General features: G+C 36.0%; 1 protein-coding gene across 1 annotated transcript in view; it reads left to right on the top strand.

Annotated features, from left to right (window-relative positions):
* Positions 1–27,746, top strand: part of PTPRZ1 (protein tyrosine phosphatase receptor type Z1) — a gene marked incomplete at both ends in the record, with an annotated part of 107,250 nt that overhangs the window by 63,579 nt on the left and 15,925 nt on the right. Inside the window, 7 exons of the mRNA XM_083366525.1 lie at positions 136–320; positions 3,646–3,772; positions 7,456–7,499; positions 8,887–12,400; positions 16,447–16,576; positions 21,758–21,849; positions 25,421–25,506. Coding sequence (XP_083222651.1) covers positions 136–320; positions 3,646–3,772; positions 7,456–7,499; positions 8,887–12,400; positions 16,447–16,576; positions 21,758–21,849; positions 25,421–25,506 — 4,178 coding nt within the window. The remainder of the gene's footprint in view (positions 1–135; positions 321–3,645; positions 3,773–7,455; positions 7,500–8,886; positions 12,401–16,446; positions 16,577–21,757; positions 21,850–25,420; positions 25,507–27,746) is intronic.

Genomic DNA, 27,746 nt, shown 5'->3' with positions numbered 1-27,746 from the left:
CTTAATTAAAAAATAGATTTATTTTATGGATGAAAGTCAATCTGTGAATTTTCTCTCTGTAGGTCTATGTTGTAGTTGTTGTTTTTTTAAATACATAGTTACTATAACTTGTAAACCACCTTTACTTTTTTTAAGTTTGCAGCTTAGAACCAGAAAATGTCCAAGCCGATCCAAAGAACTATACCAGTCTTCTTGTTACTTGGGAAAGGCCACGAGTTGTATATGACACGATGATAGAAAAATTTGCTGTTTTTTACCAACAGTTGGAAGGAGAAGACCAGACCAAGCATGAATTTCTAACAGATGGTTATCAGGACTTGGTAAATGACCATTTAAAAGGTTTTCTGTGAAGGTTTTCTATAGAGCTTGGAATATGTTCCAGTGAATCAAAATGTATGGGATTGCACATACTATATATAGTGGATTAGTATAAGCTTGAAAATATGACAGCTTTTGCTTACCAAGTTGGTTTCACCTCATGCAGTACCCTGTAACTATTCCCATTCCATACAACCATCCCCTTTACTAATACACTTCATGGATTGTTATCCAAAAAACAAAACAAAACCCTTGCCACAGAAATAATTCACACTGGGATTCTGTTGGTGAAATTGAGCTGATGAGGAGACTAATATACCAGCCTCACAGCTAGTCATCTACCTAGCTATTGGAATCTGCAAGTGGTCTAGCAGTGGAATTTCCCAGGCTTATGGTACTAGTGAAGATCAGCCTCCCATCCATGGATATGGATTTAGAAATGAAGCAGGAATATATGGTCATCATGGCAGCTATGTTTATCTCTAACCTAACTCACAGTGGGGATCATGTATTAGATCTGGTTTTTAATTCAGCTCTATGGAGACATGATCTGGAATAGAGTGATATCACTTCTCTCTCTATTTGCCTTGAAGTAATCTGTGACTGCTCCACTGCAGGAAGATAGGACCTAGTTGAGTAGTCTGTCCCATCACCTGATGGATTCTTATTGGGTTTCAGAGGAAACTTGGTCTTGCCTTGGAGCTCTGGTACATGGTTCCACCAGAGGCTTAGATGCTTGGAATGATGATTGAACTCTCAATGTTGATTATCTGGACCCTTTTCAGCCAAATTTTAGACCTGGTTACAGCACTGTTGATGAACTTTGGCAGGATTGTGTGTGGGGGGAGGGGGGCTTGAGTATGAGCCTCCTGGGTTTCCTGGGCCTCCTGGGCATGTTGAGGTGGGAAGCGGGCCCAAGATGTTGGTGGGTCCTGTAATCTGCACCAGGCTGCTCCTGAGGCCCTGCTGCACAGACTACCTCAGACTCCATCCATTGAACAACTGGCAAGTTCACTTCACAACCACAACCAGGAGTACTGGGATTGCAGTTATTAAACAAAACAGTGGTGTGATGTATCATTTAATGATCACTTCACTCAACAAACAAGATTCTGGCCCCAATTATGCTTGTAGGTCAAGAACTACCTGAATTGGCATTTGTCAGTGTCTGGGCACTGTGAGAGTCTGGATAAGGAATAACTTTGGCTCAACCCTGCCAATATGGCTATGGGTTTGGAGAACACTTCTGGATCTGAAGATTTTCCATCTTTAATTCTGAGTGGAGTTGCATTCCCCAAACAGAGTTATTATACTGTTTGGGGCTTTTTCTGCACTTATTGTAAGGTTAATCATGCCCATTTCTTGATCCACAGTACTTACTCCTGGGCATCCCTGGTTTAGTTCCACTCTGTTTAGATTATTGCAATGTGCTCTGCATGGCCTGCTTTTAAGAACATTTAAAAGTTGCAATTGATCCAAGTTGTGGCATTAAGAACAGCTTGAAATGTCCACCTAAAACCAGTGCTTCATGAGCTGAACTAGCTCCTAGTAAGCTTTTGAGTGCAATTCCAGCTGGTGGTTGTTACTATAAAGCCTTAGAGCAAAGTTGTTTGTGGAACACCCTATTTTTTATTTATTTTTCTGCTAAACCCACCAGATGCAACAGGTTGGCCCACTCCAGGTCTCACCTATTAAGCAGACTAAGACCCAGACATGCTTTCTCTGTCCCAGCACCTGTGGAGTAGCATATCCCCCCACCTCCAAGATTCATATGGCCCTTACCCTGTTGGTGTTTTGTAAAGTCTTAAAAGATTTGATTTTTCCCACAAGCATGAACCTTGTTGGTTATTTGCTGCGTATTGCAAGATTGAAGGGATTGGTTTGGACCTCAGTACACTGCATATCAATTGTTATTGTAGTTGTTTTTTAATTGTTCTATCGGCTGTTCCTTTTGCTTTATTACTTTTAGCCTGCCAGGATCATTGCAGCAGGTTGGGAAACCACATAACCTGTGTAAATAAATATATAAATCTCTTACAATAAAGATATTATCAGAGGCACAAGAAAAATCTACAAATAATTACTCATCTGAAATAACTTAATATTATCACAAATAATGACAAAATCAATGGTGTGCAGTTAACGCATCATTTAAGCCAATGATATTCAAATTCATATTGATTCCTTGCCTTAATTGACATTTAGTGCAGGTCTTAAGTCCAAATGTTTTTATGCTTGCACCCATTTTAATGTTAAATATCCTTGTGGATGGTATCTAAAGTACCATCTGATTTTATTATAAATAGTTGTTTGCAATGTTATAAAATAATTGCTCTGTGAATCAGCTGCATAGAATCATATATTGATGCAAAACCTTTAGGGCTTAGCTAGAGATACTCTATCTCAAAATAAATAAACTTTAAAAAGTTTAAAAAGTCTGCATGAAGCAAACTTCCAAATTCTTCTTTTCCATCTACTCTTTCAAAACTCTCTGGATTGTCTCTAACACGGAGTGGGACATAGGCATAGCTGGAGAATAGACTCACTCCAAATCTTAGGTAAATTAGTTTAAGGGATATTAAGAAAAAGGAAGATTTGCTACCCACTTTTTTCTACCAGTCCCTTTTGCAGATTGACTTGGATATCATCTTATTTTCAGAAATGCTTTTTAAAAGCTGTGGGACCTTTAGCAGACAGGTGAGAATATGAAATTATGAGTATCAGCCCTTTATATCTTTAATACAATTTGCAACGTGGAAAGTTGGTGCTTTTTGTAGCCTGTACCAATAGTGTCAGTGGTACACTAAGTCCACATTTTTTTTCTTTTAACAACCCTGTAATCCCTTGCATCAGGGTAGAGTTGGGGCAACTGAATAAAGATGAGCATTTACTATCCGGATGCTACCTAGGATCAAACTGACAGCCTCAGAATTGTGACATGAGAACTCTACCTCTAGGCCACCTTGCCGTGCCACTCACTCTGAGTCCACATATGTTAACATTAATACTGTCTATTACCAAATTGATTGCAATGATGTTAAATAAACTATGTAGATGAAGTACAGGTAATCCTTTATTTTAAATTATTAATTTTAAGTTATAATAGCACTAAAACGTGACTTAATTTTCAGTTGTCTTGTCCATGTAATGAGCTATGGATGTGTGAAAGTGTTGGAATTATTAAAATTGCATATTTATTTTTACATTAAGTTATTTGAAATCCTTTTCTTGTCAATGGAATTTTCTGTGACTAAAGAAATAAAATATGTAACTTTGTATGAAATACAGAAAGTAATAAATATGGTTTATGAATTTAAATCATTACAGGGAGCAATTCTGAATAATCTGCTGCCCAATACAAGTTATATTCTTCAGATAGTAGCAGTTTGTGCTAATGGTCTGTATGGAAAGTATAGTGATCAAGTTATTGTTGACATGCCTTTGGATGACCCAGGTAAGTTTACAGAGGTAAATTTTATTTAAAAATCCACAATTTATTTGCAAACCAGCTCAAAATACAATGCAATGGTATTTCAATATCGGTGTTCTTCACCTTAAATATCTCATTTTCTCTGATATATTTCAAATGTTAGAACCAGAATAAAAATAACTGGGGATCCATAATAACTTTTCTTATGAGCTGGTACATAAAATATACCAAAGATTATTTTAAAAAATAATAAATTAAATCTAGATTCAGATTCCTACTCAATATAATTCCAATTGGAGAAAAAAAGTGTCTATGATTAAAAGAATGTGTAAAACATGACTAATTTTTGTTTATTAAGGAAAAGCTTATGATAATGGGACACAGTAATTAACAAATTCTGTTCTTATGATTCTGAAATTCCATTGCATGTAGCTTTTCTGAAATGAGATTTCAGTGCAGTGGTGATGGAATTCCCTTGCTTTTTAATGTTGAATTGCTGAAATTAGAAGACTAACAATTAATTTCACTTATTTCAAAACTTTATTTTCACTCTTCAAAGACCTAGTATGACTTGCTTGTTTCATCTGTTTCCCACTGAAATGAATATTGTCCAATTTTGCAGCTAGTATCTATTATATTGTCACTAATTTCTTAAAATTTCTCAGCTTTCATGTAAAACAATAGTGCTATTGCACATTTTTGCTGGAAGGGCTGAATTTCTGTGAAATATTCTTTGAGCAAACATATTATGCTGACTCAGAACTATAAATATGATTGTCTTTAACAATTTTTTTCCAGCAGAACAAATTGTCCCTTTCTTCTCATAGATGCTCTTCTTACAGCCTTTCTGTTTTCAGTCTAGTTCAGAAGGGTTGGTGAACTTTCAGGATTCAACAAGAGAACAAACATCCATTCATGAAACACTGAATTTGCTCCCTTGCTTGTTGTAAAGTTTTGTTGTTTTTAAAGAACATATTTCCAAACAGCTTTAAGTTGATAGTTTTTATTTTTTTTCATCAGAGTAGCATGAATTAATAAGATTAATAAATGAATGAATTAGTAAGATTAAATTTATTTGTTATTCCCTTTATCCAGTGGTGGGATTCAGCGAGTTCGCACCACTTCGGCAGAACCTGTAGCTAATTTTTTTGTTGCCCAGGCCCAGAATGGACTTCCGGAAGCGACATCCACACAGGGAACTGGTTGTTCACATATTTGAATCCCACCACTGCCTTTATCAACAAGAACTCATAAAGTTATCCAACATGTATTTTCTTCCAAGTAAGGAAGTACGACATTAGGAAGCTTCTTTGTTATAGAAAGCTCGAGAAGCTATTTTGTCTTAGATAGACTTATTGAGATGAACTTGATAAAAGCTATTGCGTCTTCTCAAACAAGATGCATCCTGATTTTTCAGCATGGTTTCTGGTTTATGCAAATAAAGTTCACTCACATTTATTTCTTCATCAGTATTCAAGGGAGACCTGGCTCTTCATCATGAGCTAATGCTGTGTTCAGTGTTTTGTTGGTAATTTAAATTGAGCAAATGATGGCAAAAATACAAGAATGTGTAAAACTTTATCAGTGAGTGTTTTTAAAAATGAAGAGAAGTGGCATTTGTTTTTTTAAAGCATAAAGTTTTTGGCTGGAAGCCATCCAGTGTAGTTTTTATATAATTAAGATAAGAAAGTATAGAATCTGAAAATAAGTACTTTTAAGGAGTAATAAAAGGGGAAAAGGTAAATAAGTTCAGGCATCAGTTCTCCATGGTTATAGTTTCCAAAATATCTGTAAGATTGTGCTATAATTGTGTGTGTGTGTGTGTGTGTGTGTGTGTGTGTGTATGATTTTCAGTATTGAGAAGCCAGGGAACATTATCATCATTTTATTCATTAGCTTCTTAGTCTTCAGAACATAACAGGTAAGATCATTTTTCCTAAACATTTAATAAAATTCTGCATCTCTTTTTGCTTTATTTTTTTTAAATCTTGCATTCCATGCTATTTTTTCCTAAATATGTTTTCTTCTGCATTTGTGTATCTATGTACACTGTTTAAACACTTTTGTACACATTCTACACCTGAAAAAGTATGGTGCAATTTTTTAAAATTTTTATGAAACTTCCAATTATGCCCAACATATTCCAATTATTCCTAAATTATTGGTTAAGGGGTACAACTAGTTCTTGAGCCAGATTACACTGGCTTCCAAGAGTCAATTGTTAAATTTCCTGAAATTTTGTGAATTGGTTGAATGTGAAACTGAGTCCCAGTGACTGGCCTGCCAATTAGCTTTTGGGTTAGCAGTGCAGCAATGGCAATGGAGTTGCCAAAGTTGAGTTTTAAACATTTACCAGCATATCAACAGTTGTAACCTTGTCAAGCCTCTTCCTTTTTAGCTTATGATTTGGTCTTGTTGATGCAAAAAATAGCATATGGCTACAGAGTTTTGTTTTTCCTCTGATCAAATAAAAAAATCTCGATATGGTTGTTGACTAGCCTAAGATAACAAATGCTGTATTTTGAGTTGACTATTTAAATATATTTAAATTCTGCCCTGCATTAGAGTGAGATTTATGATATAATACAATAATAAAAAACTAAAAGATAAATAATTACTGATGATGAACAAAAATGCACATGTATTAATATTATATTTGTCTTGTTTTACTAGCAATCAGTTCCCAATGTCTATTTTGTGCTGCCATACCACACCACAGCCATATGTTGTTAAGGGATTACATTCAGTAATAAATGAAAAAGTGAGACTAACTTCTTAGACTAATTTTAATGGAATGGGCTGTTTAATAGATGTACATATTCAATAGATTCAAGTTGAAGAAAGTTACAAGGGTGCATTTATTTTCCTGCTTCCTTAATAAACAGACTAAGGTATAATGTGGGCATTCATGACTGGAAATTTGACATCTTTTGTTGGCATAAACCTAGTCACAAATTTAATATTTTGGAAAGTGGTTAGAATATTATTTGTGCTACACAATATCAATTTTAAATATATCATTTGTTTAAAATATTTGATCCCAACTTTAAACATTCATCAAAATACTAAAACATAAAATATTAAAACAGAACATAATTCAGAGGTGGTAATATCATAAGTAAAATATGGGATGAGCAATATTAAGACTAACTTCCAAAGTATAGCATGGCCAGTTCCAAATTTAAGACACACAAATACATCTCTGGTACTATATGAATCAAAAGATAGCTACCTAAATTGCATTTTCCCAATACACGTGGTTTATTTTATTACTATGTGTTTCTTTTATCTGTGTGATCTATGATCCTATTATCACCACAATCATATATAACTTGGTCCTTGGTCATAGAAGTTCCAATATTAAATTAAAGATTAGCTTTTTAATCTTCCCTATACATTTATATCCTAGAATAGATTGAGTCTATCAGAGTTTTCTAAATAATTATTTCTGCTCCTTTGGTCATGTAATATCAATATAATGTTTTTGCTATATACCATACTACTAGTATCTCAGTATTTCATATCTAATTTTGCTGGAAACCAGAGGACAGAAATTATTCAGTAATTCCATTAAAACTTTAAAAAAATACTTGTAACATGATTTTTCTTTTTTTAAAGAAACCTTAGAATAGATCTTAAGCACTTAAGCAATTTGTTGTCTATGAATTTAAAATGTTAGTTTAAACATTCATATTTTTCTTTTGTAGAAATTGAACTGTTCCCTGAATTGACTGAAACAGAAGATTATGAGGTATTACATTGTCTTTCAAGATATTATGCTACTGCTATTAGAAAATAAAACTGTTGAGTTTAATAGTATATTTAGTGGGAAGATTTTGACATTTAAAGTAAACTATTTAGCACAAAGTCAGTCTGAAGCATTCTAAATACTATGTCAAATTATATTAAAGCATGAAAAATGATTACAGGGCTGCAATTTTATAACCTGTGTCTAGAAGTAGGTCCATTGAATGTAACAGCACATATATCTCAGTAGACGCTTATAGGACAGGGCTATTGATTGGCTAAATGAATCAGACCGATTTATATCAATGACCAGATGCTAAAGCATCTTCTCAAAAATAAGCATTATACAAAATGCAGAAAACAGCTGTGCTCGAAAATAGGTTTACCATGTGTTCTTTTAAATAAGTTTCCCAGTCATGCTGTACTTCATACTGAGGAGGCGAAGACTTTGAATATTATCGTATATTATACATTTTGTATCAATAACTATTATCAAGAGAGAGAGAAAAAATAATCATGCATAGAGCTTATTATTGGATGGGAAATAAGTGTAATACTTGATGTCAAATGAAATTATTTTCTGGTTTATTATTATGTGTATTTCTTAATAATGATTATGTATATCACTGAAAGCATTCTGTATTTTTGCAAAATTGTGGAATATTGCTGATTCCAAAAACAACTTGGCTACTACTTTTGGCAGTCTTTTTCAAAAGGATAATCCAGAAAAAGGCCACATTGCAATACTCTAATACAGGGATCCCCAACCCCAACAGCCTTGGTGGAGCAGTGGGCTAATGCCTCCTTAAGTAACACCAACTGCCTGCAATTAGTGCAGGTTCGAGTCCCACCAGGCTCAAGGTTGACTCAGCTTTCCATCCTTCCGAGGTAGGTAAAATGAGGATCCAGATTGTTGGGGGCAATTAAGCTGACTTTGTAATAATGCCGCTTGGGGTGTGTGTGAAAGCCCTAATAAGCAGGCATATACATAGAATGAAGGCTACTGCTAAGCTTGTAAGCCGCCCTGAGTCTTCGGAGAAGGGTGGGATATAAATGGAATTAAAATAAATAAAATAAATAAAAAAACCCCGAGCCACAGCCCACTACCAGGCCACGGCCCATTTGGAACCAGACCGTTCACACAGTTCCATTTGTGCAAGCGGCGAACACATGTGCCTGCCACTTGTGCAAATGGAGCCACGCATTTGCCCGCTGCTTGCACATAATCATTCCCTCTTCCTCCCCTTCCTCCAGTCCACAAAGCCATAAAGGATCACTGTTCTACTACTATAAACTACAGAAATACAATTCTTTGTAATATTTTAATTCATTTACTCAGGCATTATTTAAGAGGGCATTAATTTACAAATGTTTGTTGCTTGTGTTTAAAGGAAGAAGATGAAATGGAAGATGAAAGGACAAGATTTGATGAAGACTCTACTGTAGTTGCCAGTAGAGGTAGTGCAACAAATCAAATACAAAAAAGCGAGTTCCAGTTTACCACATCTAGCTACAGTCAGGAAAGAATGGAAACAAAATTCAATGAAGATGGAACACAGAGATATCTCACAGAAGAGAAAGACTTGCATGGAAAACACGATCATTCCAAAACAATTTTTCATCGAACTTCTCCACCTATCACTGAAGGACTAAAGGAGGAAGAGGATAACCCCATGGAATTTCAAGCAGCAACAGCAATTGTTCCTCCTGCAAGCAGCTCCACCAAAGGTAATGAGGAAGAGTATGCACACCCTTTTTCTGGCAATGAAACAAACAGAGAATCTGCTGCTGATAGTAATGAAGATGATATAGAGGTATCTGCTTTTAAGCCTGACCTAGAAATTGATGACTCTTGGGGTTCTCTTCCTATCACCTCTGCTACCCGGTTAGTTACTATGGAGACATCTCAGGAAAATACTTTTAGTTCTGGAAGTCCAGAAACAACCACACAGGATGATCTTTCTCAAAACTATGTCAAAATTCTTTCAGAAGACATGTTACCCTCAAAAGCAGAAGAATTTGACCCCAAAATATCTGCAATCAATGAAAATGAATGGTATCCTAATAGCACAGATAGTACTGCTGTTGCATTGGATAGCAAAGATCTTTCTAATGTTAATTCCCCTATTCCTACAACAGCACTTTATCCTAATGATCCAGAGGGGCCACAAGATACTTCAGTTGCAGTTACAGTATTGCCACATTCTTCTACCTTTGCTCTCTCCTCTTCTGATTTGTCATCTTACTCTGTCTCATCAAATTCTGAAGAACATGGCTCTGCTTCTTCTGGAAGTGAGGTACTCTCTCAGACAACTCAAGCAGTTTATAATGGTGAGATACCACTTCAACCTTCCTACAGTAGTGAAGTGTTTCCTCTAGTCACCCCTTTATTGTCTGACACTCAGTTGCTCAACACTTCCCCTGAAGCATCAAGTAGTGATGTGACCTTGCATGTTACACCTGTATTTCCCAATGTTGATGTGTCATTTGAATCCACCTTGTCTTCCTATGGTGATGTACCTTTGCTTCCATTTTCCTCTGCTTCCTCCAATAGTAAAATGTTTCACCATTTGTATATGGTTTCTCAAACATTTCCACAAGCTGCTCCAGCTATTGAAAATGATAAAGGGTCCCTGCATGTTTCTTTGACATTGGAGGAGGGTGGCACATTAACCCAATCACGACTCACTCAGTTTTTTGATGTGACATCATATCAGATGGTTCATGCTGCTTCAGAGACATTGAGATTTGGCCATGATAGAACGCACTTGTTATCTCAAGTAGAATCACCAGGCAATGATTTCAATGGGCATGCGGTGTCTACAATGTCTGAATCTATTTATGCTTTATCTGGTAATGCGGGCTCTCCTCAAACTGTTGCTGCTTCTTATTACACGTCTGAATTTATGCATGAGTCTGTTGGCACATTTCACCAGGGTCCATTGTTTAGCAGCTATAGCAATATGCCGGTGCCTAAGCCTTCTTCAGCAGTCTCGCAAGCTGACACTTTTCTGCGGCCTCCATGTTTTCTTTCTAGTGAAATGGATTGCTCTGAAGCTCATTCTGGTAGTGAGTCCCTTTTGCCTGACACAGATATTTGGTCGATACTGAAAGCTTCTTCGCATGTTTCTTCCAGTGAAGTAATGTGCAGCACACCTGTGTTCACAGGTGAGGTTGAGATGGCTCCCCAAAATGGTGTAATGCATGGATATGACAAAGGACTGCAAATTTCTGCTTTCATTGAAATGGCTTCTCATACTGAAAATGAAATGACTGAACCTCCTACACTCATTTCTAATTATGAGATTCCTAAGCAGGATGCACATTCTCAAGAAAGCCTCATTACTGTCTCTAGCGCAAAGGGAATCCTGCCAGGATCTATTGCTTTTCCTGCTACTAAGGTGTTTGATTATTATGTTAGTAAGCGCTTGGAACATGTTCATATTCAGTCTTTGCATGTTACAACTTCGACCTTTGATGACACTTTGCTTAAGCCTATGCTTAGTTCAACCTCACAGCAAGTTTCCTCTACCCCTGCTTCTAGCAAAACATTGCCTTCTCCCAGCCAGCAGCATTTTTACTGGGCTTCAGCTACCCTAAATAATGTTTCATTGCTGCAAACTTCCTTTCAATCTTCCAATGACGATACAGTGGGTAAAACATCTGTGCCTGGTGATCCAGTACTGGTTGAAAAGGTTACAAGAGGTCACAATAGTAGTTCTGTTTTTAACCAAATATTGCCTCAGATGGCAACAAATGCAGCTGAAAACAAAAGAGTATTGCATTCTGCATCAAAACCATCTGCTGTAAATATCTCTCATACTGTTGGTAAGGCTATCAGTTCACCAGAAAGTTTAACTTTTCCCCATATAAGTAATGAATACATCTCTCCCTATTTGCATAACAGTGAAGACATACAACAGGTTTCTCCTTCCTTGTATAATAATGGTGTGCCATATCCACCAACCAATTTTGAAAATAAAAATGCTTTCCCCCTGAATGCAGTGAATACAGTGACTATTCCTGTTGTGCCAACTGAAATGTTGCCAAATGCTCACAGTTACAGCTTTCCAAATGATTTGCCAAAAACTGAGTCTCTCACTTTATCCTCAAGTGCTAAGATAGTTGATATGGTATTTCCTATGCCTGAAATAATTTCTGATTCTATTCAGCATACCTCTATCAATGCACCAGATACACACAGTTCTCTTACGGTTGATTCTTCCAGGAGTGAAGGCAGCAAAAGTTTAAATCCTCTATTAATTCCCACTCAATTGCTCCCCACAACCACATCTGATCCTGAACTGTGGTCTTCTTTTGTTGATCATGAATATGATGAGTATGATAGTGGCTTGCCTGTAAGTGGTTGCCACACATGCATTTCCAACAGAGAAACTCAGGACGAAGTAGATGAGCCAGATACTGACCTAAACAGTCTGAACAGTCATCAGAACATAATTAGAAAACTACATTTTGAAAGGCCTCAGAAAAAGAAAGCAAAGAAAATCCTCAGTTCTTTATCAGACCATACAGTTACTGAGGAGATGGACAAGTTCAAGCAAGCACCAGCTCTGGCCATGGCTTCAAACAGGAAGATGAAGAAACACGGTGATCAGGCTTTACTGGATAATTCCATTCAGACTCTTAGCAGCCCATTGCAAAAAACATTAGAATCTAAATCATGGGCAGTTTTTACCAGTGATGAAGAAAGTGGTTCTGGCCCAGGTACCCCAGATAGCATAAATGAGGAGATGTCAACAGATTTCAGTTTCTTTGATGTTAATGAACATGACTTGGAGGGGGTAGTTGGAGCAGGTAACTCAGAATTAACTTCTGGACTGCAACAGTCATCAATAGAATTCGTATCTAGAGCTGTCTCCACAGTATTCAACATTTCTGAGGCAGGTTAGTTGTGGGTGGGTATTTATGATTTGCATAGCTATAGCAGTTTTCTAATTTGATTTTAATATCTTTTTAAAAAGAGAATTCCGTGGCTTGCAACTTGGAGACAATACTGTGAGAAGCCCCATGTTCATTCAAAACAATGTATTCCCTGAATCTAGGAAATGTTCATTAATATGACATTTTTGGGAGATTAATTTCAAAACATTTTCTTTATGTTAGCTTACATTCTAATATAATACAAAAGAAAAAATGAAGTGGGACAGAAAGAAGACAAAGCATTAGTATTGACTTTTAGAGCTATGAATTGATTATGTAATATTCAGCTGGAGTAGCTAATGATAAGACAACTCTTGGTAAGGAAAAGCTTTTGATCTCAATTGTTCTGGCATAAAGGCTTTGCTATCTGCCCTCACACTAAAACTGAAAAAAGAATTAAATATCTTTCTATATAGCAATATGATTTAATTTAAAGTAAACATTAGGGAACTAAAATTATTTTTTATTCACATGATAAATAATGCAGTGTCAAAATTATGATCTCATATAATACATTTAAATTAAATTTGATAAATTGAGTGTAAATTGCACACTGTATCTGTAGAGGGCAGCATTATACAACCTTTTATCTTTTGTGTGTAGGAAAGAATTGTGTCTTTATGTTTTTGAGACTTCAGCTTCATATACAACAATTTAAGCTACTATGCATGGTTTTCTTTTTTCTTTTTACCTTTACTGAAATGATGTTATGAGTATCCAGCATAAATTTTAGATCAGCAAATGAAGTATTCACCATCGGAACAATCCAGTAATGTATATCCATGTGTCACTGAACAGCATTCTAATAGTATCATTAATCAGGTTATTGACAATTTGTATAAAGGGTAGGAATGAAATATACAAAGAGTTAAGTGAGGACTATATATTTAATTTACTCTAACAATAAAATTTGTGTACAGTACACTCACAGCAATTAAAGGATACATTAAAATGTTGCATGCCATACTTCATGGGAAGCAACCCTTGATTTTCTACCCCTTCCTGGTATTATAACACTTAATTATCAGCATTTTTTTCTACTCTGCTTTATTTTTATTTCAGCAGAGCAGCAGCTAAACATTAATGTTTTCTATGAAGTGGTAGTTTGCTAATCAACTAGAAATGCACATGAAATCTAAGTACGGGAAATAGGATAGTTGAGTAAGCCTGAAGTGGTGTAAATGATTTTAAAGTGTTCTTCATGCACAAAAAGAGAACATCTATCACTTCATGGATTTTCAGCTCTAAACAAATGGATTGAATATTAGACTTAACTGTGGCTACAGACTGTGGCTGAGGGACTTCATTTATTATTTAGCAGTTTACAATGAAACAAAATGCAAAATTCAGTGACCTGGCTATTTGACTCTAAACCATATATATACGTAAAGCTTTTTTGTCCCTAAATAGATGAGGTGCCCCATTATAATCATTAATCATTACAGAATGTTGGCTACTTTTGAAGCAGCAGGTCTGCATATACAAGTTATTTTCAGAATGGACAGCAGCAGCATAGCTTAGAGCAGTCCTGTTGGGTGGAGCAGCATTTACAGGTTGTTACCATATCTGAATTGCACAAATCAAGGCAACTATAAGGCAGCAAAACTGAGAGTTTTCTATATCTCTTTGGTGCCACCCAGAGTTCATACTATGCAGCACAGAATAAGGCCAGCCTCTGTGCCATCTGTGGCCCACCTCTGCCTGTGACTAATTCTATTTCCACTCTGCCAACTAGGCAAATGCCAAGGTATTTCTGTGAATGTGCGCTAGTCTTCCAGCAGGCCAGGGTGTGGTGGTGGTGGTGGTGGCAGTGGATTAGAGTGAATATCCAGGATGGGCTCCAATTCTTGCAGATCCCAAGGTGGTCACCATCCCTGCTTTGACGGCATTTATGCCATTGACTTTAAACAAAAAGACCTGTTATTCCAAGTGTGCAGGGTTGTAGTAAATAAATGAATATTAGCAAAGAGGACAATTTTATTAATAGCATTCCTTTAGAAATAGGCAAAAAAATAGATTAAGATGTGTTGCTCTCTATAAATGGTCTTTAAATGCTGTCCATTATTCTGCATTCACTATACAGTACTCATTATGTTTGCAAGGCTCCTAAATACCCCAGCCACTTCAGTGGAGGAAACATCTCTTCAATGTTTTACATGTTTTGATTTGTTTTCTGCACTAAAACCATGTGGATATTCTAATCAGATTATGCAGGTCAGATCTGTGTGAGTAAAACAAACTTGAAAGCAGAAGAATCAGTTCTGAACAGATTTTTGACCAGCCAATAGATAGTTTCAAATGGATTATTTAAAAGGCTGCTTGTGTGGTTTTTTTTTACTATACATTTCGGTGTATGAAGTCCACAGCTTATCTCCTTCCATTGTCAGTAATAAAAATTCAGAAATCTGAAGAAGTTTTTTAAAAAACTCAATTGCTTTACAGGCAATGTTCTGTTCAATCTTGTGTAGTTGGACATGCTGATAGCTTAAAATAGGAAGCCTAATGTTATTTTAAATGCTAATACATGCGTGTAGTTTGGTATGAGTAGTGACTGCCTTTTCCCTTAGGATTTTGTGAAGTTTTATGTGAACCCACCTCTTTTGCATAGCACCTATTTTTTCATAATGTTACAGTGAACGAAGGGCTGTCTCCAACCAGTTCCGATGGAGTCCATACAAACTTAATCAGTCTTTCCCTTTGTTTCATTCCTTTTCCTGTGCTTTCCAAATCTACTTAGCAGAATCACTGACCCCTTTGCAGAAGGAGAAATCTATTTTGCTAGCCATATCCATTCTGTTGATTGTTGGACATAACTCCATGGGCCACACAACATCTTCTTGAAGTCATTGTCAGGATCTTTTAAGTGTAATAATACGTTAGAATTGATCCTCATTTTTTAAAAATTAGGGCTAATTTCTCTACTCCTATGGTGCAATTTAAATACAGACTTTTCAATCTAGTTGGATATTTACTAAAGTATGAACTTCAGAATTTGGCCAGAAAAAGCATTTTCTAGTTTTCTTGATAGAATCATATATTTCAGATAGTAACTTTCCAATCTGGCACCCTGGCATGCTGTCCTCCCCCATCCCATTATTATTACTGTCTTCATTTTCAACCAAGAGCTCAGATTTATGTATGGGTTCCACAAATGCATTTATATTATCATTGCTGGGAAATTTACTTAGAAGTATTTCACAATATGTGGCTATGTCTCCAGACTGAGTTAATATTGCAGATGTACTCTATGAAGACTTAGAAGGTTAATTTTAGCTTCCAGCGTCTACTGTTTTCATTAGATCATTACAATATATTGAGCTTTTATGGAACCATTTATACTTACAAGAATACCTGCTGTTTGATATCAATATATTAATGAAGCAAAGCAGACATTTTGATACAAAACATTCTACAATTTCTTTCAATTTCTCCTGGTGGAAAGGTTAAGCCTGGTCTATTTCTAGGTTGTATTATTATAGCAAAACCCTATTTTCCTAAGGGATTTGCATTAAAGCAAGTCTGATCTTCAGTGAAGAGCATATTCAAAATCTTTAATTATAAAGTATGAGTAAAGAATGAAAATGGTAAGTTAGAAACAGTAATTGCATCCTATCAGATTAATCCGTAGGGAAACTTATGTATGAAATTATTTTTATTGTTTCTAACCATAAATGAAGTACATGCCTACTTTATTTTTCTGGATTGAATCAAACTTGATTTTTTTCACCATAAAGATCATGAATGGCAAATGGGATTCTGGACTCTGAGGGGGTTCAGTTGCTTAAGCGTGACTTCTCCTGCTGTGCTGCCTTTTCTGTCTATTTCTCTTAAACTGGTTTGCAAATGTACATGTATTCTCTATGTATACACATATTCACACACATTTTGCTTTGTGTGCTAAAGCATTAGGGTAAGTGCACAATAACCTAGGGATCTGAAATCATGGCCAGTTATGTGGTGTCTTTTGCCAAAGTTTAAATATAGGCTGTTTCAATTTTCTCCGACTGCAGAAGCAAGTAATAGTAGCCATCAGTTGATTATTGGACTCCCAGAACAGAAGACAGTTATACCCCTTGTGATCGTATCAGCTTTGACATTCACCTGTCTAGTGATACTTGTTGCTATTCTAATATACTGGAGGTAAGCTTTCCTTTTTTGTCAGCCTCATTTATACTCTTGTGTTTTTGTTAATAATCTCTTTGCCAGATACTGGTAAATCCTGTTTGGGTAACTTTTTAAATGTAGAGAGAGTTAATGAATTCAGATGAATGAATTTAATAGAAAATCATAATTGAAAGTCTGAACATTAGTTCCTTGTTTGAAGTAAAATTTCAACCACATTAAAATGCTGTTAAAATATCAAGAACAATCTAAAAAAGAGAATATAAAGGATCCTAGTAATTATAGGCCCATCAGTCTGATTGACATTGTAGCAAAAATATATGCTAGGTACCTTTTGAACAGAATTGAAATCTGGGTAGAGGAAAACAACATCCTCACAGAAGAACAAGCAGCTTTTAGACAAAACAGATCTACTGCTTTGTCTTGAACCATCTAATTGCCAAATATGCCTATAAGAGGAGACCCCTGTTTGCTGCTTTCATAGACCTTACAGCAGCATTTAATATGGTAAATAGTGACGTACTATGGAGTAAATTGACATCACTTAAAATAGAACCCAGAATCCTGGCTTTGATTAAAGCCCTTTACACAAGTACCTGTTTGAGGGTGCAGTATGGGGTTAATGGGGCCCTGACTAACAGGATTCACACAAATAAAGGGATAAGGCAAGGGTGTATCCTGGCCCCATTATTATTTATACATCAATGACTTGCCAGAGTTAATGAAGGATACCATGGTACACATGCCAATGATCCTAAATACTTACTGTAACAGCTTGCTTTATGCTGATGATATGATTTTATTATCATACTCACAAGTAGGATTACGTAGGCTATTAAGAAGATTCAGCTCTTATTGTCAGGATAACTCCCTAATCATTAGCAAATCTAAATCAAAAATAATGGTGTTTGGAAGAAACCATCAGAGACATAAGTGGCAATTAGATGGTGAACCAATTGAACGGGTTAACACCTTTGTATATTTGGGCGTAACTTTTTCCAAGACTGGATCTTGGGCCTGCCATCAATGGAGTACATTTAGAGCAAAAGCCTGTTTGAATTTATTGCTCATACTAAAGAACCATAGATACCCAGGGTCCCTAGCCCCATTAATCAAGGTTTATAAGGCTAAGGTTACCATAATGCTCTTGTACAGAGCAGAAATTTGGGGTCTTTACTCAACCACAGTCCTAGAACAAACACAGTCCCAGCATTTGAGATGTATTTTGGGTGTAGATCCAAGAACATCTGCAGCAGTTAGAGCTGAATTGGGAATTCATACAATTCAGGCATTATCTAAAATTAGAGCTTATAACTACTGGTGCAAAGTTAATGAAATGGAGACTGATAGACTCCCCAAATTATGCCTACTAAAGGAAATAAAACTACAATCACAAATCTCCTGGATCATCAAACTTAACAAATTTTGTAAAAAGCTGTGGCCTTCCTGTCTCTTGTGTAACAGGAGAACAATCTAAAAAAAGAGTTGCCCAAAGAATTAAGGATATAGAAGCACAAACTGATATAGCTATCCTTAGTAAGGTGGGTAACGTGAAATGGCTGAGTAAATACAAATGTACTTTTCAAGTAGACAGTTATTTGAAGTTACAACTCCCAAAACATCTTAGGGAGATATTTACGAGAGCAAGAATCAAACAGCTTGACACAATGGTCAGATATGGGAGATTTCATGCTATACCATACAATGAGCATCTCTGCATTTGCGGAGCGGCAGAGGTAGAGGACCTGGCTCACGTCCTATTTGACTGTTGTCTGTATAAGAGGGTGAGAGACAGCTATCTTGGTCTGTATACCAAACAAATGACCCATTGGGATCCCCACATCAAAATAACTTACCTTATGTCCAGCCAGAACTTGAAAATAACATTTAACGTAGCACAGTACTTAAATAAAATGATCCAGTTGAGATCTGCATATGTGGGACTGATTGGGGTAGATTGCAAGGGTGACTCCGAAATATAATGTTATCATATTTTATCTATATCTTAAATTATTGTACATTGTTACAATTTCATTTTAGATTGTATTTTATTACTATTTCATCTTAAATTGTATTTTATTTTAATTCCATTTTAAATTGTATTTTATCAAATTCCATTTTAAATTGTATTTTATCAAATTCCATTTTAAATTGCCTTTATCAAATTTTAGTAACAATTTGTTGCTGGAACTTTGCACTTTGATATGGCCCAAGGGCTAATCAATAAAGACTTATATATATAAGAACAATCCTAAATATGCACTATGATATTGAATAAATGGTGTCTGATGCTTTTTCAACTGAAGTAATACATTGTGCTGGATAAATGGATGGTCTTCTGAGTTATGCTATTTATTCTGGGACCTTCCATTGAATTGTTTGAGGAGATAATTTCTCCACAACTTAAAGTCCAAGCAAATTATTAGTATGAAGATACACATATTTGACTGGGCACCAGTGGTGTTTGGTTGAAGCATATTTTGGTGAATTCCTAGTTGTTCTTTATGGCACATTTAAGCCAGTTGTGTTAATATCTGTATAATGTGAAAACTCATGTAGCTATTGTGATTATTAGTACTGTGTGTAAAATTGAGGTTCTGTGTTTTCAGTTGATATGAGGGACTTTAAACATCACAAGATGTGAATTTCAACTAATAATTGAATCTCTGTACATTGTTTCAAAACACAAATTTATCAGATTCATGTTAAAGTACAAACCAAGCAGCATTTCCTATCCCTCTTCTTGGCACATGTGAAAAGGGAAATGTCTATGAACTGGCCATGCAAAATATTTATTTTCATAAATACTATAAGGATATAGTTTAGGCGCTCCCTTAATTCTGGATGTGGTAAAGTTACACAAAAACAGATAAGGAATATTAAAATTGTTTTGTAGGACAAGGAATTAATTACATATTTCATTTAACATATAAAACAGAGTCTTACAGGGCATTCTGATTCTTCAGCTCTTCAATATCTATAGCTTTATCTCAATTTGATGGAATTTTCATTTTGTCCTACTGATGGTTTATTTTCTGCTAGTTAGTAAAGATTTGTGTTTGGGCCATTTCATGAAATTTGCAAACTTTACGACAATGTCTAGCCAACTCACCTATGAATTCATGTTGTCCTTGCAGCTTCCCATAAGTAAACCTCCTCTCTATAGTCTTGTTCTTGGCAAAAAGTTTTAAAATAATAATATAATAATAAATAGTAAACAATAATTAATTGATGATAAATAATAGTTTGTGATTAAGCAGGAGCTGGCCAGTAACTCTTGCAATCTACACACACACACGCACACACTTCTTTCCCACCTATGGACAGGGCTTTTTTTGTCATAGAACACCCAGAATGGAGTTCCGGCATCTTTTTTGGATGGGTAGGGTAGGCAAGGTGGATTGTATGACATGTGTCAGTTCCGGCACCTTTTTCTTTTACAAAAAAAGCACTGCCTGAGCTTGCCTCCTTGTCCTCTTCAGGCCATTTCTCTGCTTCAAAGTCTGCAAATTCTAACTCCTGCTGGACTTGAACCAATTTCCTGCCAATTTCCCAGAATAAGAAATCAATTGCTGTACTTGCCATGTATTTGAGGTTATCCTTCCTCGAGCTGCTGCTGTGTTCAGATCCTTCTTTTGACACCATGTGTCCTATAAGAAAAGATCAGTGCTGTCTCATACAAGACCAAAAGCTTTCCTTCTGTCTTAACACAGAAATATTCCAGAAGGTTGGAATATTTTGTGACTTAAACGTCTCACTCTTGTTGATTGGAATTGATCTGATTAGACTTAGTAAATTAGGTTAATTAGCTGAATATTCTGGCTATTTCAGTTGCCCAAATTAGCTATTGTTTACACATGTTTTAATATTATTTCATCCTCTTATATGTTAACTTATAGTGCTTTCATATTTAAAAAATACTAGTGTATCAGTATTTTTCCTATTTCCAGGGCAAAAAGTTTATTGAAGCAAATTTTAATGAAGTCTATTAAGTGCAATGTAAAAGAATTTTCTGTCCACTATAATATATTAGTATTTAAATCAGTGGAAGATAATATATTTGAAAATTAAAAAAAATCCAGCTTCATTAATTTATGGATTAGCCAGAAAGCAAATGCAAAACGAAAAAGAAAAAAAAAACTCATTTGGATGAGTAATGCTTTCTTTGCAGTTGTCTCATATTAAAAAAGCACACTTTGCAAATAATATTTCTGTTAAAATAAATGATCCATATAACGTGTTATATATATATTTATCTAAAATTGATTATTTTAATTAAGGAAGAACTACATTTTTGAAGCTGAAGTTGATTAGTACTTTTTTTTAATTTGCTAATAGGCTCTTACCAGATGCTATTTCTATTATCATCACATCTGGAGTACTGAAAGAATATTCAAATTATGTTGTGCAACACAGTAAATGTTTTGACTTAAATTGCTAACTTTCTTATTGATCAATGAAATGTTCTATAATCTATAATGAAAATGAAATGTTCTATAATCTATAATGAATGGGCATAGATGAGGATTGCAACAGGGTGATGATCATTTGATTAACTAACCTTTCCTCCCTGAATTTTAGCTGTTTTATTGGAAACTACTGGATCCTCTTCACAATGGTTTACTTTTCCATTAAATCCAATATCCCTGGAGAAACAAACCTCGGTATAATAAAAAAGGTGCTTGAAAGAGCAGATGCAGAACTATGCTAGCTAGCTTATGAAAAAGACGTGTTAAGGAAGCATTTGGATTTGATTGCAGTAATAGTTTTATTATCACTGAAACATGGAACTTGATTACTAATAATATGTGTTTCAGTGGTAAACCCTTGCCACTATGACAGATGTCTGCTATATTTTCTGCATCTTCTTCAGGTAAAAATTGTCTAAAAAATAGTTGTGTCATATAATCTTTAGCCAAAATTAAAATTTTAAGGTATCATTGCATATATCCTTTTTTAACTCTCATTTAGAAATCAAGGAAATATAAATGTATTAAACTTTTGCTGAGGAATGCCCTATTATTATTTGGAATGTACTGTAATAATGTTGACATGTAGATACCAGAAGATGCATGCAGAGGAGGTTTTTTCCCCCAAAGTGTTTTGGTCATGATGTAACAGACAAATAACTGCACATCACCCTAATACTGGGTGGAACTGTCTTATATTTATGTGAAGTTTTGTTTTCTTTTGTTTTAGGAAATGCTTTCAAACTGCACACTTTTATTTAGAAGATAACACATCCCCGCGGGTCATATCCATTCCCCCAGCACCAGTCTTTCCTGTGGCAGGTAGTATGCTTAGAATTTATGAAGAATGGCTAGTTTCCATAATGGTGATTAATGCACTGTTTCAGTAAATAGAATTGTGAGTTGACGAAGAGACATGATATCAATGTGATATACCATTTAATTATCTGTTGAATAGACATTCTATTCAGGTTTTTACACTCAGATTATAAAGTCTAAGCATCCAGCTGAAAAACATCAAGATCAGTGCTATATGCAGAATGGAGGTAGCCTGTTCTGGAAATTTCTGAACACAGTACATAATCATGGGCCGTTTTCACTATGAAATGTAATCATGAGTGATTCTTGGTCCTCTGCATTTCTAGAAGTGGTTCCTGAAAGGCAAATTTATTCATTGTTTTAAAATGTTATATTTATGAAACTATATAAGAGCACAAAGCAAAGAAGTTTAAACTTAAATCTATTTTATCATCTCCTGTGCCACCTTCATTGTTAACAATGTCTGTATATATAGATATACAGAGAATATGTCAGGTTTAATAACCATTTGTAGACATTAATCGAAAAATTATTTCTGAAGGGAGATAAAAGCTAAATGTATGTGCCTTACATTTAAGAAAATATAAAAGTCTGTAAAAAAATTCCAGGATTAATCAACACACAGAAAAAGCAAAAAGAAAAGGCTGAAAAAAGAGTCCTTATTACTAAGTTTTCTAAATAAATGTGTGTGGGTTCTATCTCTGCTATGCTGGCAAGCTTCCATTGACAATGAACAATGACAATCACTCTCTCAACATTAAGCATATACAATATGCTCACAATATGCTAGTGAGCAATTCTCTAAATAAAATTGTATTCAAGAAGATTTATTTTATTCTGAGTTCCATCTTGTTGAACTTTCTAAGCAGCCTAACAGTCGCAAGCTGACCTTCATACAGCTTATCTTTCCATTTTAATTATTTATTTTGCCACATCTGGATCTTTATCCCTTGTGTGTTTGTATATGAATATTTTCATGCAAGTTTATCCCAGTTTATATAATATGTAATTTCTATGCCTATTACAAGTGTGCATGTGTTTTTTCACTATAGTAAAATTGTATGGTTGTGTGTTTAAAAAGAAATTAACATATAGTCTAATTTCATTAAGAAATACATTTTGACAGGTTCCTTCAGCAAGGTGTGAAGTTATTCTTGCACATTTATGCAGTTTTATGCAGGTTTGAACTGCCAATTTGATCTGTGCATTCAGGCCTATTCAAATAAAAGAGGGAACAGATGGATCCTAATACAAAACAGCAAATTATTGTTAGCTGGAGATTTGAAAAGTTATTTAACTTAAATAAGGGAACATCTGCTGACATAAATAGAAACTTTTTTCAATATTTATTCATCATTTGAAATTACATATGAACAACATGCAAAGCAACCTATTGGTCATATTGGGGGGAGAGAGATTAGTTCAATATCTTATTTCTAATAAGATAATCACATTAGCCCTCCAAAAAACATACAAGAAACTCAAGAATAATCAGCCAGATCCTTTAAACCAGGGGTGTCAAACTCAATTTCATTGAGGGCCGCATCAGCATTGCGGTTGCCCTCAGGGGGCCAGGTGGGTATGGCCAGGGTGGGCGTGGCCTACTGGGTGGGCATGGCTAGAGTGCGCATGGCCTGCTGGGTGGGCGTGGCCAGCTCTACATCGTTCGCATCAAGGGTGCCTATGGGGGCCTGGGCGGGAGTGGGACAGATCTGAGGGTCTCTGGCAGAAGGAGGGTCTCTGGGCCAGGGCCAAGGCAGTGGTGGCCGTTCCCTCACTGTTTCCAGGATGGCTTCGTGGGCCATATGAAACCACTTCACAGGCCGGATCTGGCCTCTGGGCCTTGTGTTTGACATGTCTGCTTTAAACATTTTATGGAAAAATGCCATTCAGACATAAAGCTAATTAACCTTTTATCACAGCAAATGTTTATATATACTTTAGCCCAGTGGTGGCAAACCTATGGCACGGGTGCCAGAGCCAGCACTCAGAGCCCTCCCTTTGGGTACTCGCACCATGCTTCGGAGGTGGCAACTGTCCCTCTTCAACCAGCTGTCCCCCAGACATGTCCCTCCCCACGAGCGACATTGAGGTGACCACACCCACCTTGGCTACACCCACCCAATCTTCCATGACCGCCACAGCCACACCCACCCAGTAGGCCATGCCCACCTGGCACCCAGCGATAAATAAGTGGGTTTTGGGTTGCTGTTTGGGCACTCGGTCTCTAAAAGGTTCACCATCACTGCTTTAGCCTTTTTTGGCTTTAATAAGGCAGGTAGCTTCCTGAAGTTATGATTATTTATTTGGAAAATATATATGGCTACCCATTTAATATACAGATTTCATCCAGCTAAAAACAGTCAACAAAAACAATTAAATAAAATCTTTATAATATATAATATGTATATATATTGTCTCTATAAAACAAACAAAGCTTAATTCAAAATTAAACTTAGTACAATAATTAAGGCACACATAACAAATTCACCAACAGAAAATATATCAGGCTCAAGTATCATCGAGCCCAAAGGCTGGGGGAGAAAAGCCAAGTCTTAACCGCCTTTTGGAAGGCCAAGAAAGTTGGATACCTCCAGATCTTAAGAGGCTGCTCCTTAGGGCAGACTCTGCAACAGAGAAGGCTCCTAATTCCTCAAAATGGCATTGTTTAATAGAAGGACCTGAAGCACACTCTCCCTATCAGATCTGGTGGGAAGAGATTAATATTTTTTACAATATCATTTTGGAAAATTTTGGATATATGAAATCAGTATATGAAATCAGTGAGACTGTCAGCTCTAAGTCTCAAGGGAACATTTTCACACAGTGAGGTGCTTTGGAGTTAAAACTGGTTAGCTTTGAGCGAGCCAATGATTGTTATCACCAGAATTACATTTTTAATAAGTCTTACGGTTTTCTATTTTTCCTGAAAACTGTCATTCTTTCAGTCCTTCTAGAGTTATACAAGTTGCGCTTAATATTTACTTAAATAGTGTTATTCCCATGGATAATGATTATCAGCCCAAAAAATACACAATATGTATAAAATATGTATGTTAAAATAATAATTAATTTAAAATGTTTATTTTAAATGTTAATAGAGTCACAGAAATTCATAAGAAGCTAATGTGGGATTAGTCAGATAAATATCTCTGATATTTAGAGTCATATTTCTTAAAGTTAAAAAGAAAGACTAAAAGAACTCTGGCTGGCGTTGATTCTCCCAAAAAGTAGAAACTAGTGAAATAAGGCATACAGTTGCAAAGTGGTTATTCTAGTTTTAAGGGGAAACCAATCAGTCTTGGACCAATAATTAAATGTATATAGTTTGCTGATGTATATTTTATCCTAGAACAGATGTCCTTAGATAAATGTGTACATTGTGTGGCTTCAGAAACAATTTTCTATGTTCCATTGGTGCATTTCAGTCATGGAGAGATCCATCTTCTGACATGTTTATGAAGGAACTCATGAACACTTGACTGGCTTTTACTGTTCAAAAATAAATATTTATTTACATTATTTACATTTCTTCTTCCCCACCCATTGCCCCTTTTCTCAATTTACCTTTAAGACGATGTTGGAGCAATCCCAACAAAACATTTTCCAAAACATGTTGTGGATTTGCATGCCAGTAATGGATTTGCTGAAGAATTTGAGGTATGAACTATTATTCCTTCAAAATTAAAGGCACAGTTGAAAGAATATGCATAGGTGAAAAAAGATCTGATTTTGTGAAATGAAAAGAATGAAATATGGAATGTCCATATTTATATATGGAAAAGACATATTTAATTTCAGCCATGTTATGACAAGCACAGAGTGTATTGGATATGTGGCAATGATCAAGTTGAGTGTATAAATAGTTTTTCACCTTAACATTTTCAGAATGTACGTTTCTGTACGAAAAGAATATTTAGGCCTGTGTAGGGTTGAACCAAACTTTTAATTACTATAGTAGAAAACAGTAGTAATAAGGCTGCAAAAAGTACACATAAGACTAACTAAAAAAAGTGCAAGAAACTATATTTGAGCTTTTTCTGCACTCCACAAGAAGCATTTGAAGAGGAAGTTTTATTCTGGCCGTCCACAGTAATAAGTTTGAGATATCTCCATCTCAAACTTATTATTGTCCTGTTTTCCCATTTCATACATTATACATTTCATAGGTGTGAGGTTCATGGATGAGGACTGGGCTAAAAAATCACACATTCCTAACTGCACTACAGGGAGTGCAGAATTATTAGGCAAATGAGTATTTTGACCACATCATCCTCTTTATGCATGTTGTCTTACTCCAAGCTGTATAGGCTCGAAAGCCTACTACCAATTAAGTATATTAGGTGATGTGCATCTCTGTAATGAGAAGGGGTGTGGTCTAATGACATCAACACCCTGTATCAGGTGTGCATAATGATTAGGCAACTTCCTTTCCTTTGGCAAAATGGGTCAAAAGAAGGACTTGACAGGCTCAGAAAAGTCAAAAATAGTGAGATATCTTGCAGAGGGATGCAGCACTCTTAAAATTGCAAAGCTTCTGAAGCGTGATCATCGAACAATCAAGCGTTTCATTCAAAATAGTCAACAGGGTCGCAAGAAGCGTGTGGAGAAACCAAGGCGCAAAATAACTGCCCATGAACTGAGAAAAGTCAAGCGTGCAGCTGCCAAGATGCCACTTGCCACCAGTTTGGCCATATTTCAGAGCTGCAACATCACTGGAGTGCCCAAAAGCACAAGGTGTGCAATACTCAGAGACATGGCCAAGGTAAGAAAGGCTGAAAGACGACCACCACTGAACAAGACACACAAGCTGAAACGTCAAGACTGGGCCAAGAAATATCTCAAGACTGATTTTTCTAAGGTTTTATGGACTGATGAAATGAGAGTGAGTCTTGATGGGCCAGATGGATGGGCCCGTGGCTGGATTGGTAAAGGGCAGAGAGCTCCAGTCCGACTCAGACGCCAGCAAGGTGGAGGTGGAGTACTGGTTTGGGCTGGTATCATCAAAGATGAGCTTGTGGGGCCTTTTCGGGTTGAGGATGGAGTCAAGCTCAACTCCCAGTCCTACTGCCAGTTTCTGGAAGACACCTTCTTCAAGCAGTGGTACAGGAAGAAGTCTGCATCCTTCAAGAAAAACATGATTTTCATGCAGGACAATGCTCCATCACACGCGTCCAAGTACTCCACAGCGTGGCTAGCAAGAAAGGGTATAAAAGAAGGAAATCTAATGACATGGCCTCCTTGTTCACCTGATCTGAACCCCATTGAGAACCTGTGGTCCATCATCAAATGTGAGATTTACAAGGAGGGAAAACAGTACACCTCTCTGAACAGTGTCTGGGAGGCTGTGGTTGCTGCTGCACGCAATGTTGATGGTGAACAGATCAAAACACTGACAGAATCCATGGATGGCAGGCTTTTGAGTGTCCTTGCAAAGAAAGGTGGCTATATTGGTCACTGATTTGTTTTTGTTATGTTTTTGAATGTCAGAAATGTATATTTGTGAATGTTGAGATGTTATATTGGTTTCACTGGTAAAAATAAATAATTGAAATGGGTATATATTTGTTTTTTGTTAAGTTGCCTAATAATTATGCACAGTAATAGTCACCTGCACACACAGATATCCCCCTAAAATAGCTATAACTAAAAACAAACTAAAAACTACTTCCAAAAATATTCAGCTTTGATATTAATGAGTTTTTTGGGTTCATTGAGAACATGGTTGTTGTTCAATAATAAAATTAATCCTCAAAAATACAACTTGCCTAATAATTCTGCACTCCCTGTAGGTGTTAAACGTGAACTCAGTGGAACTCTTTCATTTGACATAGTTGAATTGCCCTCTGTGTTTAAATACAGTTCACTTTTAGATCCACAGTACTGTAGTTTAAACCTCT

The sequence above is a fragment of the Vipera ursinii genome (genome assembly GCF_947247035.1).
Source record: "Vipera ursinii genome assembly, chromosome: 6".
Taxonomy (NCBI): Eukaryota; Metazoa; Chordata; class Lepidosauria; order Squamata; family Viperidae; genus Vipera; species Vipera ursinii.
The sequence above is the reverse complement of the archived record's forward strand: the minus strand, read 5'-3'. Positions and strand labels throughout refer to the sequence as shown.